Below are 19,225 nucleotides of genomic sequence, written 5' to 3'. Positions count from 1 at the left end.
CTACTGCAGCACCGCCTAATTAATATTATGCATTCCACATCTGCAACACAATGTGTGACACTTGACGCTGGCCTGCATTCACTGGAGAACTCATAAATAAAAACGAGGTGGACGTCATCGTTGGATGCAGTGGAGCCCCATATGTATGCAGGAATGTGTAGTGTGGGTGTGGTGGCGTGGTGGCTGGCCAGGGTTCATAAATATTAGGACCAGTTCAGGGAGAGGTCAGAGGAAAGGCTGTTGGCCGGGCACGCTGGACGACCCACTGGATACATCCAAATGTCGTTCAACTTCCCCCCGCCCAAGCCCTCCGGGGAAAACAAACGGGGAAAACGTGTGCACGTTCCCCGATGACGAGGGATCGAGCACGGATATGGAGGGGTCATGCCGAGAGAGGGGAGGTTACGCAGGGCCGGAGGGGGAGGAGGAGAGCGGAGGATGCAGATGTGCAGTGCGGTGGAGAAGAGAGGCACGATGGGAGGAAATACAACAAGCTATTGTTTGGAGAGAGAGGACAGGAGCGGACCCACGAGAGAGGCAGCTGAGGACGATTCACTTACACACACACACAAAAACACACATAAAGGCATGACTGACTATTAGAGCATAAGCAGCAGTCAGGCGTTCTGCACTGGTCACCTGATCATGATGGGTAAAGGTCACCATACTTTAGTGGAAATGATGTTCTTTATGGAGAGAGCTCCTAATGAACTGACATTACCTGCAAACACGGAACAATGGACACGCAAATGGCAAGAGGATGGATACCCATCATCCCTCTGTGTGGGCCCTCTCTATATGGTTCAACAGGTTATAGAGAGACATTAGCAGTATTTAAAGTAACTATAAAGGGTATTTAACTGGTTATGAAAGAGACTCTATTTAATATTGATGTCTCTTTATGACCTACATAAGTAAACAAGACTATCAGAAAGATGATTATTTCTATATAGCTGTTCTTAATGGCTGCCAACGGGTCAGATTATCCTTAAATTAGATGAAATGAGCCTGTTTTTACATTTTGTTCCAGGCAAAGTTATAGTGAGTAGAACCTTAGCCACTTAAAAAGAAGCAGGGGAGATTTTTATTTAGGTAATTTTATTTCTGAGGTTATATTTTGTGATAAATACAGTGGAAACTTTGCTGCTTTTGTCCACAGGTGCCAGTATGAAAGTTCCTTATAGTAGCTTTAAGACCAACAAAGCTGCAAAGTTTTGTTGTCATTTCTGTTTTACATTTTACCCAAAACAGTATTACACTTAGTTTGACACTTAGCTTAGCTTAGCATAAAGACTGTAGTGAGAGAGAGAGACAGCTCATCTGGCTCTGACCTACCAGCACATTAAAAGCTCACTAATGAACGGTTTATATCGCACTTGTTTAATCTGTACAAAAATGATAATTCATCATTTATCAGGGGGTTTTGTGCCAGGCTTTTCTTGGTCCTGCCCACTAACTTCCTGGGATTTCTGCTGGTTGCCCGGCAACCGATCCTGCTCTGAGCCAGACAAGCTGTTTCGCCCTGTTTCCAATCTTTATGCTAAGCTAAGCTAACCAGCTGCTGGCCGTAGCTTCATATTAATTTTCCAGACGTGGGTGGTAGCCTATCAATCGTCTTATTCAACATTCAGGAGAAAAGCAAATGTGTTTCTCAAACTGTCAAAAGTATTCCTTTAATATTGACTAAACAAAAATTGTGCAATATTTACTAAATCTTGTAATTCTATTTCTCCATTTTAAAATTTTAAAAATGTCACTTCTGTCTAGTCTGTATTTATGACACCTGTTGTCCATCCAGAAAAAGAAATATCTCTCCTGTTTCTATCTTGTGTCTCTTTTGGACCATATAAATAAAACTGACTTGATTTAATAGTTTTGTTTTATAGAAAAAAAAAGGTTATGACTCTGTATATTTATGATAGTGTCACAGGCCTGAGAACCATTCTGCACATCCCAAAAGAACTTTCAGTACCTGTTAAAGGTGATGATTTAATATGAATATTATTAAATTTTGTAATCATTTAGAATTAATTATCTAGTTCCAGGGGCTTTGGAGAAAAAGTAATCTAAAAGTAATTGAAAAGAGGATGATTGTTTTCCTAATGTGATTAAACCAGTGGATTATATCCTTATCACGAGAACAAACAGGTCAACGACAAGACAGACCAATTCGGGATGAACCCCTCAAGCTTTTACTGGAAAGATGCTCTGATGAAAGGATTTATGAGAGCAGGAGAAGCATGTTTAATATATGGCTGCTGTGATAAGAAGCTGTTGATCTAATATGTCAGAGACTGCTTTAAATCATAATTATCACACCGTTTACCCTGTGACTGAGGGTGTCTTCTTAACACCGTGACTCCTCGACCCTGTTAATCCTATGCAAAAGCTCACTATTTTATCTTTGCGTAACATAAACTGATCTGGCAGGAATGCAGCGTTGTGCAGGCACGTCTGGCTCACAAAATCACTGCTGTTTAGTCTGATCTCTGACACCACATGCAATCGTCCTGTGAGACAGTGTGATGAGGTGAAGTAAAGCCACATACTAATACTACATGTGGTTAAATGGAGTATGGGCAGGGCCGAGTAGCAACAGAATACTTGTTAATTACTGTTTCGTAACCAAAACACAATACATGCCCTGTATTCTAATGTGTTACTTAATGTGTTGGTTTTGACTCCAAATACTCTGAAGGAGATCAATTCTTCGAAGACATTTAAACTGAAACAAGGTTTTTTAATTGAGGCAACAGTGGTTTGGTCCCACATTTTCATGTGACGCATTACAGTTAAACAAGTGACATCTTGAATGGGCTAGTTGTAAAGTCAGAAGCAAGTAGCTGCAAGTAATCAGAGTACATTACAGAGGATGGATAACATGAGGTTCCCCGAGATGAAAGGAAAAAAGAAAAATTCCCTTCATTCTCCTCCATGCATTATACTATATATATATGTATGATATTATAGTATGTATAGTTTTATTATTATTTTCAGTTGCAGTTTGCTTATGTTTAGGCAACAAAACTGACCGAAATAGACATTTCAAAGGAGGATGTTTCCTTAATTTCTGATGAAATATCGTGGTCATTTTATGATTTGTTACAGTAAAATATATTACAGATTTCTCCTTAAAGTTCGCTGAACCCAGGGCACTTGGTTACAATACAGTTGCACTGTTCAATGCATCTTAAAATAACTATAATTTACAAAAACACTTTATTTAAAACTTTGTAAATCACCACTGTTTGTATCTGGCAGTTGTGGTGCCTTTGCAGTAGGTGCTTCACTACCTGTTGCTCGGCGAAGACCTGCACTCCACTGAATATTTTCTTCTAATTGATTATTTTTCCAGTTGGACATGCGGTTGCCAAGGTGATGCCTTTTGGGAAGACTTAGTTTTGTCAAAATATTGCTAAAACAACCAGTTTCAGTAGTGAAATACATCCAGTGAGGTCCCCCTCTCTGCAATTTCCTTCATAATATTAAAAAATATCAGACATGAGAAGACAGACAGAAAGGCACAGACACACGATCACAATCTCCCCCATCTCTCTGGTCACAGCAGTCACTTTCTCTCTAATCAGAGAATATCAAGAACAGTTTTTGACAGACTCAGGAGCTGGACCCCCCACACACACACAAGGCTACCAGCACCATGTGAGCCGTGCAGCCCCACAGCACAGGGCGGCAGCGTTAAAGAGAAGGATGTGGATGTGTGATCTCTCACACTAACAGCTTTTTCACAAAAGGTACTACTATCATGTGTGATGCATGAAAAGTCTCAATAGAGCAGCGTTGTAGAGCCCCGCAGCATGATAATGATTTACACATGCAAAGAATGACAGAGTGCAGTGAAACAGACTGTTAAGCAAATGTTTTTGTCATAGCCTCAGTTATGTGCTTTTACAATCCTGATGTCCGGACAGCTGGCGAGCCAAGACTGGCAGCCTGCCTCGAGAAACCAGAGACGCCGCCTCAACCAAACCAACGGGGAAAAGTGTCTTACACCACACACTTCCACTGCATTCCTCCTATAGCAAACATACTCTTACAAGCACAGATACTTTGTTACTGTACTTAAGTAGACTTTACAGTTATCTGATCTTTACTTGAGTATTTATTTTTCTACTGTTGCTCATTTTAACACAAATATCTGTACTTTGCACTTGTTACATCTTCAAAACTGGCTCTTTAATTTTACTGCATTTGAGGGGAAGTGAACGGGACAATAACATATAGAAAAGACGATTTCTTTGTGCATCGATCAGTGCATATCACATACGGCATATGTAACTTGACCAAAACAAAGAAAAAGACACAACAAGACGAAAGCATTGTAAAAGATGCAACAAGATGAAAATGATGTAAGAAGACGAAAACTATGTAGAAGTCGTAACAAGACAGTTACATGACAAGATGGAGACATTTAAGACATACCAAGACAAAAAATATGTAACAAGACGAAAACAAGGAAAAAGACAAAATAACAAAAACTGTGCAACAAGATGAAAATGGCATAAAAGACATACCAAGACAAAAAAAAAAGACAACATAAAAGACGTTGCAAGACAAACCCATCATAAATCGTGACAACACAACAAAAACAACCTAAAGCATGCGACAAGACAAAAACGTTGCCCAAAATTTAAAAAGACAAAAAAGACACAACAAGGCAAAAACAATGTCAAATAAGAAAGAGACAGAGAGGTTGATTTGACAGTGGAGAAAAGTTCAGTTAACTTTGCAAACAGCCAGTAGAAATGTCCCTCGGGGGGCGAGTTTGAGTAAATTTCAGGGCCTGTACTTTTTCACTTTTACATGACTAAAGAGTTGAATCAGTGTCTGTACTTCTATTTGAGTAAAGAATGCGTGTGTTTTTACAGGGATGAGTGACATCAGCCGGATGATATGATGAGCGCACACATTTTTAGATTCCTCTGTAGACCACCGTTCCCACAACGATGTCATCACTCAGCTGGAAACTGAACATTTAACGATAATCTTACACATTCACTCATTTTCAGTTTTATTGTGTCAATGCCAAAGGGACACATCCACCTGGGCTGGCAGAGCTCTCTGTCATTTTTTTTGTCTCCCAGGCTCAGGTTTCATTATGTGCTTGCTTCTTCTTCGCCATCTACACCCACACATTGTCCCAAATGCCGAGGGATCCCATTCTGACTCCCTCTGCACAAAAAGAGTGGGAACCGGAGGAAAAGTGAGAGCTGTACAGCGGCAGATAGCAAGAGGGAACAATTTCTTTTGGCTAATGCACTCCCATTCTCTCCAGCTGGCGTGATTGTGTAAACACAGCAAAATCAAATGCTCTCAGGCTCGGTGCATCACACCCCAAAACAGGTGCTTTTACTCCCTCAATCCCCGTCTTTCTCCCACCCACTCGCTCTGAACTCTGACCTCGCTGTGCAGGTGGCAGGTGCTCCAGTATTAGAGGGTGCAAAACACTGAACCATATCTCATACTAATGAACAATGGGACCTTCTCCAACAGCCATAATTCATATACAGAAAAAATGCATAAACAGGAGGTGCAGAGAAGGAAGAAATCAGCCACTGTAAACATTCAAGGGCGTTTCCTCACGCTTTGAATTTCTGTGTTGAGGATTTCAGATTTATTCTTTATAAATATGCTCCAAAGCCTGGTGGTACATTACTGAATTCATTTGCGTGGTTGCAAATAATAAAGCAGTTAGCGGAGTTGAAAGCTGGGCTGATACATACTAAGATCAAACAAATTAAATGTGGTTTTCAACTGCGTAATTACAACATCAATTTAAAATGGAAGTCTGAATCATTGGCGGTTTTTCATAGATACAACAGCGAACAGGGTGAAACTGTTTGTGAATTCATTATTCATGAATTTATACTGAATTCAACAATCTCTGAAGTGTATGACCTTTCATTGAGAGTGATGCATGCATTCCAAACTTAAAAACAAAAACCTAAAAAATAAAAAGGTTTTCATGTGCTCAGCGTGCATGTATAGTGTGTATCCTTCTCTGTATTAAAACAATATTACACGAGAAAGAGTGCTGTTGTACTGATTAAGATGACAACAGCTGTGCTGATATTCAGTACAACATGGACTTTCATGGACTGGCTCTTGTCCAGTCAGATGACTTGGTCAGAACTACCTGTTGTATAACTGTATTTAACACCTTAACCTTACCTGCAGCAGCGTGGACGAGGACGCTCTGGTTGGGCCGCAGGTTGCCAAAGTCAAACAGCATCATGTAGGCAGTGATGTAGTTGACGGGGAGGGCTGCTGCCTCCTCAAAGCTCATGCCCTCTGGGATGAGGAAGGTGTGGCTTGCCGGCACCACCGCCACCTCCTGCCACAGCCCGAAGCGGTTCAGCACCATCACCTTATCACCGACCTGGAACAGAAGACAAAGGACGACTGAGATGGAGGTAACACAGCTCTCTGTCTGGACCTGTTTCCTGAAAACAATATAACCTAATGCAGTGATTCCCTGGCAGGGGATAGTGGAGCAGTGAAGTAACTCAAATAATTTGACCAAAAATCAACTTTAAAAAATCTACAGATATTCACAAAATGCTGTTTAATCTGGACTTTGGAAACATCGACACTTCACTTTATGAAAAAGTTTGCAACACTAACTATATCTACTTTTTTACAATTAATAGTTGAATAACAGCCAATTAAAATGAACATATTTGTAGCATTTTGTCAACAAAACAGGCTGGTAATCACAGGAAAAGTGGTGATAAGATCGTTTTCAATTGTCCTGTAAATGAATCACATAACACTGGAGCTGGTCGTATTACGGCTCCACTTAAAGGAGCGATAAGTAACAACTGCATGTCCAAAAATTAGTACTGTGATCCAAATAGTGAGTTGGAGTCATAAATGCTATTCTAAATACGTTGAAATCCTTTTTAATATAGTCTATATTTGAAGCGAGCTGTTCTCCCTGCCCCCTCCTCCCCAAACTTGAGGAAGCTCAGGCAGGCTGCAAAAATACTGCAGGAGCGAAATACGAGTGCAACGTTGTAGTTTCACAATAACAAGTGACAAAGAGTCCTACACTGTCAGATGATCAGCGGGTTATAGCTGTCAGTTATCTTCCTGAAAACAAAAGCTGACTCATATACACACTTACACATTCGCCAAACATTCTGTGTTAATTTGAACTCTAATTAATGTTTAACAAATTTTCAAGTTTATTACAGACTTCTCCTTTAAGGCTAAATCTTTGCTTTCTACAGTTACTTGTTTTTGGAAGAATCGTGTCTCGGGGTCAATACTCTTATCTACAAGGACAGCATTACAGCAATGTGGTCCTAAAGGGAGCAAATAATCAGTTTATAAAACTATTTTATCAAATTAAAGCAAAGTTCTGGTGTGTTTTAATTGATTTAGTAAGTTTTTGAGTTTGAATAGGATTCACTGGCAGTTCAATACCCCAGGAGGCTTCACTGTTAGAGCCTCAAGTGTTCTGGAGCGTCCTCCCATCCGCAGCCTCACGGTTTCTTTGGCGCAGTGGGAATGAACCGAGCTGTGCAGCAGGATTAGTAAAAGTAGCAGGCTTATTGTTTTACTTACAACAATGGCAGACCTGCAAACATGTCCACCAAGCCTGGAAGAGTTTGCTCTTGAGGAGTGCAAGCAAACATGGAAAGTGATAAACCACAGCAGAGTGAGAGTTGTGACTGTATTGACTTTATGGAGGGAAATAATGACGCTGCTGAGGAAATCAGGGCAAAACAAGGAAGTGGTTCTTTTTTTTCTTTTTGTTTAACAGGTTAGATGGTCAGGATCAGTGCCAAAGTGCGATAGCCGTTTTCCGATTTGTAATGCAGTGGCTTGCGTGGACATGCAAAGCTGTGGTTTTCATTCTTGAGCTTTTGATAACCAAGTCACAGCATATATTTGACAGAGAAGGAACAAAGAAAGGTTTGGAAGATGATGAAAAGAATAATGGCGCTAATATGCTTAATATGTGGCTTCAAGAGACATTTACTCAGATTTTTCTCTTAGCTTTGACCATAATGGAAATTAGGGCTGCTCTGTAGCACTTCACTAGTACATTAAGAAGATGCTTTGTCACATAAGTGTGATTGCACTTGGCCATATTGCAATTTAAATAATATTTCAATTAACCGTGCAGCCCCAATGGAAATGTCATAATTGCTCTTTATATGATAGAGTATGAGAGTATCATTTAAGCCATTTCTATTTTTCTGTGCCTGGTTGCATAAAACTACTTAAGCTAAGGTTTTCCTTTAATTTTCCTCTAAGGATGCCCTTGGAAAAAAAAATCAGTGGCATAAAATCAAGTGTTTGCCCTTAGCTAAGTACTGCTAGAAAGTCCCTAGTCATCATTTCCCTCAAGAGACTCATAACAGTCTCATAAAAGCTAAATAATTTGTTGAACATCAGACAACAGCTTAATTTATGGTGACTGAAGATGAGTAATGAGCAGCTTGTTAGAGTACAGATTTGACACTGGCACTCGCAAGTTTCTAACTAGCTCACCAAACGTTAACACAACTCTGTCTCATATATACACCAGCTTTGTCTGAAACTCACCAGTTTTTATTGATGTTTGTCTCCTTTCTTGCAGTAATTTTCATATTTCATCATAACTACATTGGCTTGTTTCTCAGCAGATTTCTCGCTTCTTAACACATCCTCTGCTTGTGTGTATTTTTTCTGGCTGCTGGTTAAATTTACTTTGAATCATGTGCTTTTTCTTTCCATATAAATCGGGAGAACAGACATCATCTTGCTCCTTTGTTTTCTCTTTGTTGTCCATTTTGGAGAAGCTGGCTAACACACAACGAGCTATTATAGTTATTATTTTACTTTTCATCCATAGTTCGGTTAGGTTTAGGCTCAAAAACTACTTGGGTAGGGTTATGAAAAAATCATGGTTTACGCTTAAAATAGGCCCTTACACAACAATCACAGCAGAGTGGAGTGGGACTAGGAGGATCAGTCTTGGGGAAAAAAAAAAAACGCATGCTGTCTTGTAAAATTAAAGAATGCTGAGTGAAGTGTAACCATGGTAACTGAAGTGTACACGTGCTGTATTATGACAGTAACTGCTGTGAAAGCCTGAGTCCAAACACTTAGGCAAGGAGACAACCTGACAGGCTTTATGCAACACTCCAAAGCTTAAGGAAATATTTTACTTGGGGGACAAACTTAAGTTTGAAACTTAAGGTGGTTTACGCAAACGGATGCAGGACTTTACAGTGAGGAAGTCACAGACGTCATTCAGCGTGGCACGCGCCACAATCGCCAACTTTTCATTTCTGCTCCCAAACTATCCTTATCAAAGCAGCTCTTTTCAGAGGGACAAGCCTCGATGAAAACGTAACCCCGGCGCCCTCACCTAACCAATCAGGAGTGCTCACTCGAGGGACACAGGAAACAGAGACAACTGCAGCATTATAACTCTCTTCCTGTTTTCTTCCTCCCCCTTATCCACCCCTCTCGACACGGCTCCCCCTCCCTCCCGCCCTGTTTCCATTCTCCCCACTTTTTCTCTTCCCTTCTTTCTCTTTCACTTCCTGACTCTTTTTCCTCTCAACAACTTTAGAACATCTTCCTTCCCCTTCTCCAGTCTCCCTCGTCTCATCCTGTCTGCGTCTCGGTCTCGCCGCCTTCTTTGACGCTACCTATTTCTTCATCCCTCACTGTCTTATTCCATCTTTACTGTCCTCTTTCCTTTGCAAGGAGTGTCCCGTATCCCCTCTTCCTCATCAGCGAGACAGGACAATGGGGCCCATCTTCTCCCCTGGCCTCTCTCCACTCATCAGAGTCCCTGCCAGATTCTTCCCCATGGCTGAGCATAAGACAAGCTCTCTCCTCCTGGGAACAAACCCTCTCCACCCGGGCCTCTCTAATGGTCTGGAGGGAGCCATGCGCCTCGCTGTCTATCCACTCCAATTAGAGAGATCTCCCTCTCTCTTTTTCTTTTCATACCCCAGTCATTTGGTTTATTTTCAAACTCTAGTTTCACTTTTTCATCATGGGCTACTTTTCCTTGCTTTCCCTTTGTTGTTCATGCTGCCAACCATCTCCCCTTTTTTTTCCGTTTTTGAGTCAATCTCATCATCCTCACTGCTTTAATTGGGGGTACAGTGTGGCACAAATCGATAGACGGGGGAGTTCAGGCTTTTACAGGAAACACACACACAAATATGACTCACACACATCGCCTTCAAATGCATCTGCAGCTATTCTTCAGCGCCCACGTTAAGCATGTGAGTTACTGTCAGTCACACAGATTCTAGGCAGGAACATTCAAGGCCGAGCGAATGAGCCTTGTGACAGTTCTGTTACAACATCTTCACACTGTGACACACAAACACACACACTTGCATTTCCTTTCTTAGCCCTCATGCCACTGCTTCAAATGTACTCACAGTCAGGGTCAAGAGTGTGGGGGAGTTGAACAAAGACACTTCCAGTTAACTGTATATGAATGGACTTAATCAGATGGTGATTCAATTTTGGGGTATGCAGGGCCTCCAAGTCAGCTGCTTCATGGCTCTGAGCTTTGATGATCTCAGCAAAAAATTATCACAGAAAAGAAACGGGCAAGCAAAATTCCTGATGCTTGGTTCTGACTCAGGTTGAGGCCAAACATAAAGGTTAAACGCTACCACACAGCCTGCATGGCTCCAGTAAATGTAATTAAAACAAAATATAATACGTGCCTGGTGTCGGCGTAGGTGTTATTGTGCTTTAACACGGTTTGTTTGATGTTAGCATAAAGGCCACGCCCTGCTCATATTCAGCATCATCTGAGACAGGACATGCTGCGTTTTGCACTTGACTGCACCTCTGATTATGCAAATCTGCATAACATAATACCGTTATTCTTCATCTTTATTCTGCAGCTTGATTCATATTAGAAGCCTTGATGCAACTCTTTGACAGGGTTGTACCAACAAAGATTAATTCATACAAAGATTAGTTTAGCAAAATTAGGTTTAAAATGAGTAAATCCCGATTTAAAATCCAGCATAGTTCTGTTGCACAATTAAAACTTATCTCAGTTTAGTAAATCCAAGTTTAGTGATTATAGATGAAATCTAATTGAGTTTAATCAGTATGGAGATGCTTGATTACCCACATTAATACTACTTTTTATATTTAAGCTTACATTTGTACCTATTATTATTATTCTTATGTTACTGCCATTTGTGGAGCAATCAGGCACATGTATTTCCTTTGGGATTAATAAAGTTATATCTAATCTTATTTTATCTGTCAGGACCTTGTAAGTATAAATAGGAGGGACATGATTCACTTTTGGCTGCAGAAAACTAAGAAAAAAATGACATTGTTTGCTAGCTGACTAAAAAACTAAAGATACATACAAAGTGTAGATGCAACAATTCAATTTTATCTGGGTTTAGAGTAAAAAGAGAGGTTTAGATGTAATCTTTCTTAATTTTAAAATAGTTTAAAAGTTTGGTGCAACATAATCTAATGTTAAACCATGATTAAATCAGGTTTAAAAAAATAATCTTTTTTGGTGCAGCCCAGCCTATACTTTCAACCACAGAAATTTCCAGAATTTATCAGGGAACACCACAGTGGACAAGTTTGAGGAGAAAAATACAAAACAGAGAAGTTGGACTTCTTTTTTTAGCAGCAGCTTATGGCAAACTGTCAACAGGCCGTGCAGAGTATGAAGGCAAGCTTAATGTCGTGATCGTGGCGAAAAGGAGATGTAGGATGGAAGAGCAGGACAGGGAAGAGAAATAGATAGACAGGACGGTGAGATAAAGGGTGGGATTCACTGATCGACAGAGGAAGAATCAAGAAAAGGAGAGATGGAGGGAGGCAGGGAAGGAGGGATGGAGGAAATACCAGAATGACAATGTGGGCCAGAGGGAGGTAATTGAGAACATATGGGTCAGATCCTACCAAAACTCACTGAGGGAGAGCATGAAAAAAAAAAAAAAAAAAAGCTGGCCAGCAGAAGAAAAAAGTGCTGATGTTTGGTGTCAGGGGAGTTTGTGATTTGTAATATTTCCCCTCTTCCCTCGCTTACTCACTGTTACACTTTTCCCCGCACTCCCCCTGAGGTCATTTCGGGTGAGGGCACTGTAGGCTTACTTCATTCAGCTCCATTGTCCCCTCCAGGGAAGCCTGTTTTGTGGTAGTTATTGAAATACAATGCGAGGCATGCAGTGGATAATAAATAATTTTTAAAAACAGAAGAGCCGCCAAGCTGCAAAACGATAAACAAGCCGAAGACACTGAGGCTGGAGGGCAACAATGGTGCAAGTGCCGCCTTTATCAACTTTGCAAATGTATAAATATTAGAGCATGACTCAGTGAAGAGTTTTAATTACACTGTATTCAGGGATAAGTGAAATATTTCTGTACTGGTGCCAAGATTAGGGGGCGTAAGAAAATACTGATACACTTGAGTACCAAGATATTGTGTTTTGTGATACTGCATCAATTCTCAAAAACACAGAATTGTGTTATGGTGATAAAAGGTTACAAATTTTATTTATTTTCTTAAACTATCGGTTAAAAGTGCTAACAATTGATTAATCAATTAATCAATAACAAATAATAAGATACTAATAAGATCATTTTCTAATATTTTTTCTCATTTTAAGTTTAAGTGTTTTTACTCAACAAATGCCTTCACCAGAAAAAAACTATGCCAAATGAGGTACTCTCTATCTATCACTGTTCTGATTGCATAAAAGTTAACTTTTTTATTCAGACTTTCTGCATATGTTGTTGTGTTTTTTAGACTGTAACAGTTTTTCCTAAAATTATATAACCCCTGCATCATGATACATATCGCCAGATTCTTGACGATACCTTAGTTTTGATACTAAAAGCGTATATTTTCAATCCCTTTGACCAATATAAACTAAAACTGCAACTAGTGATTATTGTCATTATGGATTAATCTGCCGTTAGTCTATAAAATCTCAAACAACTGTGAAAAATCCCCATCAGGATTTTCCAGAGCCCAAAGTGACGTCTTCAAATTGCTTCTTTTGTCCAACCAACAGTCCAAAACCCCAAGACTCTTCGTTTTCTTACATAAGCTACAAAGAAAAGCAGTAAATCCTCACATTCAACAGGCTGTAATCCAAGTGTTTGACATTTTGGTACCACCTTACAATAGGACTACCCTTATAAGTAAATGAGTTATATAAGGTGGTAACTGCTTTATAAATCATTAATAAACAAGTTATAACACAGTTTTCACTGAGGCTCATTACTGGCAAGTTCCAGGTACTGCTTATCTGACTAATGAATTATTAACAGTTTTAACTGGCAAAAGGAGCCTTATTATAAAGTATAAAATGTTGCTTGCTGAAAATGTCGAGGTAAACAATATTGCCAGAGTCTTTGTGTATGAATATGGTAATTTCATATGTTAATTCCATGAAACTTTTTGACTATTAAAGACATGCTGACGATGGTTAAAAGCTTGGTCTATGAAATGGCAAAAATTATGGGAAAATTATGATTAGTGCTTCCCAAAGCCCAAGATGACGTCCCCGTTTTTCTCTCCAGCCTAAAGATATTCAGTTTACTGTCATAAAGGAGTAAAGAAACCAGGAAATATTCACCTTTAAGATGCTGGAATAAGAGTTTTAACTTTTTTTCTTGAAAAATACTTAAACCTATTAATCAATTATTATTATTTTAATAGCTGACAACTAATCCATTAATTGTTACAGCTCTAAATGTTAACACTGAAAGCTAAAAAGTGTAATGAATAATCTAATTATGAACTATTTCTTAGGGTAGTCTTATTGTAAAGTGGTACTGACATGTTTGCATGAAAAATGACTGAAACAAATAATCAGCCAATTGATGGATGGAGTAATTATTGCAGCTCTAATATAAACATGTTTTTCTCGTCAAATAAAAAAGCCAAAGTCCTCAGACGCCATTTATGTGTGTGAAGAAAAGCAGGCACTCACATTAGAGAACTTCATCGCAACGTCGGAAAGATCAGATGAAAATCAATCTCACTTAACTGCTGATGTTTATGTTGCATTATGTAATTAAAAGGCATGTTTGTGTGCATATTTTTGTGTACACTGTATGGGTAGCACCCTGTCAGACACACCCATTATTGCGTGTCTTTGTGTGTATAAATATGCGTGACAGAGAAACAGAGGTAGCTCGGCAGACAGACAGATCGAGCTGCAGTGAGTGATGATGAGCCTCCCAAAAACTCTGTGCCATCGCGGTCAGCACATTCCCTGTGAGTTCGCTGCCAAAAGATCTCAGAGATCTCCATCCATTAGCAAGATTGGCTCTTAATTCTATAACCTGAGGGCTGCGAGGGGATGTAGGAGTGTGAGGCCTTGATGACAAGCGCATGTGTGTGTGTGTGTGCAGTGAGTGACCTTTAAATCCAATCTACATTACTGACAATGTGGAAAGAAGCTATAAAGTCATTTAGAAACACGAGGATCTTAACCTTCTGTGATGTCTGGCTGCTGTGGGCTGACCTACGGCAATCAATTAGACGTTTTGTACATAAAATGTCAGAAAATGTTCAAAAATGTTGATCAGTGTTTCCCAAAGAAACCAGAATAAACCAGAAAATATTTACATTTAAGAAGCTAGAATCAGAGAATTTTGACTTAAAAGAAAAAAAATATTCAAAACGATTATTTATTATTTATTATTATTATATTTTTTACTGTTGGTTTTGTTGCTTTCATTTAAGTTATTATCAAAGTTGTTGGTATATTTTCCAGAAATTCATTGGGCTTCTGCGCAACGAATAACCTGACACCTCAGATGGTTTGTTACAAAGAATCATCTGAGAAATCATCCTTAGAAACAGTTTGAAAAAGGGCAGGCACTTTCCAAAAAAAAAACACTTGGCAGGTGATTGGATGAACCATCTGTCTATCATGACTAACGCACGCTAACTTCAACCACTCAAGTCGAAGCCGGTCAGTAGAACAGTGAAAATATCTTTCCACTGAGAAAACCCTTCAGTGCCGTTCATTGCTCTTCTTTCAAAAAAAAAAAAAAAATACTCTCCAGTTCGGATATAACTGATGCTACTGCAGTATCTACGCTAACCTCTTCAGAAGCCACCACTGTTTGTTCGAGACAAGTCGCTTCCGGATGTATCTTGCTTTCATCACACCTAAAACCACACCCGTAGCTGCCCTCCTAGGATGCTGATTGGCTGCACACCTTTTGGTGCAGACAAACGAATAACTAGAAGCCGAGCAAGATGGATGCTCATATCACACAAATCAAATGACTAATTTATTTTCATAGTTGATGAATCAGTCAGTTTTTCTCTTGATTGGTAGATTTATAGCTGTTTGCCTATAAAAATGTCAGAAAATGGTGAAAAACGTTGATCAGTTTCCTGTAGCTCAAGGTGACGTCAAGTGCCCACAACCCAAAAACAGGACAGTAAAGAAACCAGAAAATTTTCACATTTAAGAAGCTAGAATCAGATAATTGTGACTTTTTTCTTGAAAAATTACTCAGTTAATCAATTATCAAAATAATTTGTGATTAATTTAATAATTGATTAATTGTTGCAGCTCTACTAATATGACTAGACTGTACATTACTTCATGATATTGTATGGGATGATCTGGTGGGGTGGGTAGGAGGAGGTTTGGGTGGTGGCGGGGGGGCGCAATGTATGTCTTTGTTTTATATGTGGACTCCAGGAAGAATAGTTGGTAGCAGCTAACGGGTATCATATTCACAATAAACAATAAACCTATCACCGCTCATATTCCTCCCATTAGTCTGCACAGACCCCGCGTGCATCCATATGGACGCACACTTGACAGACATATGTGCCACTCCCAGCCAGATGCACTCATCCTGCACTTGCATCACACATGGTGTTCTCCACAGATATTATCAGCCTGATGTGAGGAAAATGTGATGGTCTTAACAACAAACAGCGTGAGTCATCGCTGGCTGATGTGTAACATTTTGGCTTTGTACTTTAATTGCCTTACAAAGGCGTCAACGTGCTGATGCCATGCAGCCAGGAGACAGACATATAGACAGGCCTGTGACTCATCATGCAATGTCAGAAAGCGACAGATAATTCTCTTTCAAACACCACTTCAATCCCTGTGGCTGCACATTAAAGAAAAGTCTGAGATGTTTTATTTATTAGGCTTGGTTAATTGACTTGGCTTCATGGTCTGAGAACTTTAATCCTGATATATTGATGACTGTGTTGACAAAGAGGGCGAGTGATGATCTTGTTTCTCACATCATGCTGTCTGATGCGCCGCGCCTCGCCCTTTCCTTTCCGCTCGGTGAGTCTGTGCGCCACCGTCGCTCCCGGTAACAAAAGGCGTCGGTGACTCCGGTCCCCGCCACCGGAGTCAAGTCAACCACATTAACCACTGTGACATGTGGCCATCGCCTACAAAATAAAGTCCCTTATTATAGTTAGACTGACTAGGATTTGTCCGAGCTGCTCGTAAACGCACCGTATGGATACCAGGTCATCAAATACTTACTTCCATATATTGTTTGTTAAAGAAAATGCTGCATGTTTAATTTTTAATTAATTATTGAAACAAAGCACTGGGAGTGATTAATAAATGGAAACTGGCTATTCTTTCATCCTGAAATCAGTACAGCTGCATTTAGAGCCATGAAGGCCCAAACAGAACTGAAGACCAGAAAACATTTTGCACAGGCTGTAATAATAATTCAACATGTTTTACACACTCATCATTACTTTTAGACTAGGGCTGCAACTAATGATTATCTTCATTGTCAATTAATCTTTCAATTATTTTCTCGTGTAATTGCTTGAGCCATAAAATGTCAGAAAATGGTGAAAAAAACCCAAAGCCTACGATGACGTCCTCAAATGTCTTCTTTTGCCCACAAACCAAAAATATTCAGTTAACTGCCACAGAGGTGCAAAGAAACCAGAGCATATTCACATTTAAGAAGCTGCAATCTGAGAAATTTTACATTTTATTTAAAAAAATAACTCAAACCTACTATAAAAATAGTTGGAAATTAAATTGTTAATGATCAATTCAGCGTTGTTCTTGCGTATATATTTAATTTGCAGAGGTAAAGGAAATTCTTAAACTCTGACTGTTCAAGGCTTTAATTTTGAAGGCACAGCAGTCTGGTTTCCGGTCTTCCTCTCGCTAACTTGACGCAGCCTCTCCGCGCCTTGGCACACACGAGAGAGCGCAACGCAGCGTAGGTGCTGCAAGGGTGCAAAGCATCCCGCGGATTTGCATGTTTATTTAGACTTAATGCTCACAACACACACTCACGCTGGTGCGTCTGAACAGTGAATCCATCTGCAGATCAGTTGGTCTCTTCTCTTCTCTTCTCTTCTGTTCTGTGGGTGAAGTTGCTCAATCTGAAGTGCGCACAGTGAAAAGCAGGGAGACAAGAGGGGCGACGCCTGCTGCTGCTGCTGCTTCATTGTACTCAACTCGTGTCATTTAAATCCACTGGGCTTCCTCTACTAATATTTAATATAAAATGAACACACTGGCACAGGGTTTTAAGCTGCTGTCTCCTCATTACGCATGAGTGAATGAATGGATGACAGCTGAAACATTAACAAATATCTCTTAATTAACCTTTTATTGTGTTAATTAGCTGCTCTAATAGCCTTTAAGCATCAAATGCATAAAGTGATGAGTGTTTAATTCAGTGTTCAGCGCTGACACCACTCCCTGAGCAGCGAGCACAGCCTGACACGCCCATATCCAGATGTAGCTGCTGAGCACCAAAAATCATCATTTTAACAATAAAGCACGCGCAGTAAAATGGGATTTAAAGTGGCGAGGAAAAAAAGCTTAGATGCATGTGTGCTTACTTTTCTGTCTGTTACTTCTTCACCCACAGCCTCCACCACCCCGGAGCACTCCATTCCGGGGGTGACCGGCGGGGACGGCAGCCGGTCGTACAGCCCCTGTCGAGCCATCAGGTCCGCGAAGTTCAGCCCGCACGCCTTGACCCGCACCAGGACCTCGCCCGCCTTGAGCGCCGGCTTGCCCTTCTTCACCTGCAGCTTCACTTTATCATAGCCGCCGTAGCCGGTGAGCACCAGGGCGCGGTAGGTGAACGTCTCCTCCTCGGGGACCTTCTCGGTGGTCGCCGCCGGGGTGGCCGCTGCGTCTGCGGTGGCGGCCGCCGGCGCGGACTCCGTCTTGGGCGGCTCGGTTTTGGGCTCCTCGGCGGGTTTGGTCTCCTGTTTCTGGTCCACGGCGTTTTGCTGCTGGGCAGGTGCGTCCTCTCCAGACATCGTGCAGGGAGCTGTGAGACAGTGATGAGTCTAGAAAATTACTCAGAGGCTTTTTTGTGCTTCTGTTGCCGTGGATGGGCTCGATAGTTTTCTCTTTCTTTGCAAATAAAAGAGAGTCAGAGCTTCTTTTTCTGCAGTCTTGGATGGAGAGAGACACAAACCCCGACAGAGTGGGCTGCTCAGTGGCCAGTGGCTGTCAACGCCGCGCTCTGACAGAGAGTGTGAGTGGGACGAGACAGAGGCAGGCTGGAAAATACGGAGAGCTGATGAAACCCAGGGATTGGCTCCTGTGATTGGGTGGGTTTGGCTGTTTGGGTAGGGCTATAAGATAAGCCTATATTGCATCAAGCAGAGAGGTGATTTGCAAAAATGTTCATTATAGCTAAAAGGCAAATAAAGCTGAAGCCAACCCAGCAAAAAAACCCTTCAAAATCTGTTGATTACTGCAAGTCACCACACACTTATTGAAGGCATAGTATTCAGTAACCTCTTTCAATCATCTCTTGTGACCCACTAGAAGTCTGAAGTGGTGTCTGTCTCTGCAGAGATCCTGCCCTCTGCCTGCATTTTCTTATTATCTCATATTTCGCTATGTTCAGGACATTTCTGGTAGAGATGGAAAGCTCGACTCTTTTAACTGAATTTAGTTTGAGTGACTCAAAGAATCAGGTTTTAAGTCACTCGAGTCACCAAGTCAGAGGGACTCAATTTGTAAAGTTTACAGCCTGCTATGCTTTTTAAATAAGTGCACCAGATAATATAAAGCTATATTTATGATTCCCATTATTTATAATTATTTACTGACATGTTCTCCCTGTGCATTTTTGTAACCTTCTATTTGCTTAATCCTGTTATCATAATGCACACTGTCTAACAAAAAAAAAGACTGCTCGACTTGAAGAATCTCACTCAACTGAAAGGTCTCCGACTGATGTTCCA

General features: G+C 40.6%; 1 protein-coding gene across 1 annotated transcript in view; it reads right to left on the bottom strand.

Moving 5' to 3' along the window:
- Positions 1-18,699, bottom strand: part of vat1 (vesicle amine transport 1) — a 44,914-nt gene extending 26,215 nt beyond the window's left edge. The window contains exons 1-2 of the mRNA XM_084744879.1: positions 17,858-18,699; positions 6,190-6,397 (exon numbers count right to left, since the gene is read on the bottom strand). Of these exons, the coding sequence (XP_084601005.1) occupies positions 6,190-6,397; positions 17,858-18,286 (637 nt within the window). The 5' untranslated portion in view covers positions 18,287-18,699. The remainder of the gene's footprint in view (positions 1-6,189; positions 6,398-17,857) is intronic.
- Between the last annotated feature and the right edge of the window lie 526 nt (positions 18,700-19,225).

This window comes from Lutjanus erythropterus, chromosome 19 (assembly GCF_056507025.1).
Source record: "Lutjanus erythropterus isolate fLutEry1 chromosome 19, fLutEry1.hap2, whole genome shotgun sequence".
NCBI classification, from domain to species: domain Eukaryota; kingdom Metazoa; phylum Chordata; class Actinopteri; order Lutjaniformes; family Lutjanidae; genus Lutjanus; species Lutjanus erythropterus.
This window is presented reverse-complemented; position numbering and strand designations above follow the sequence as displayed.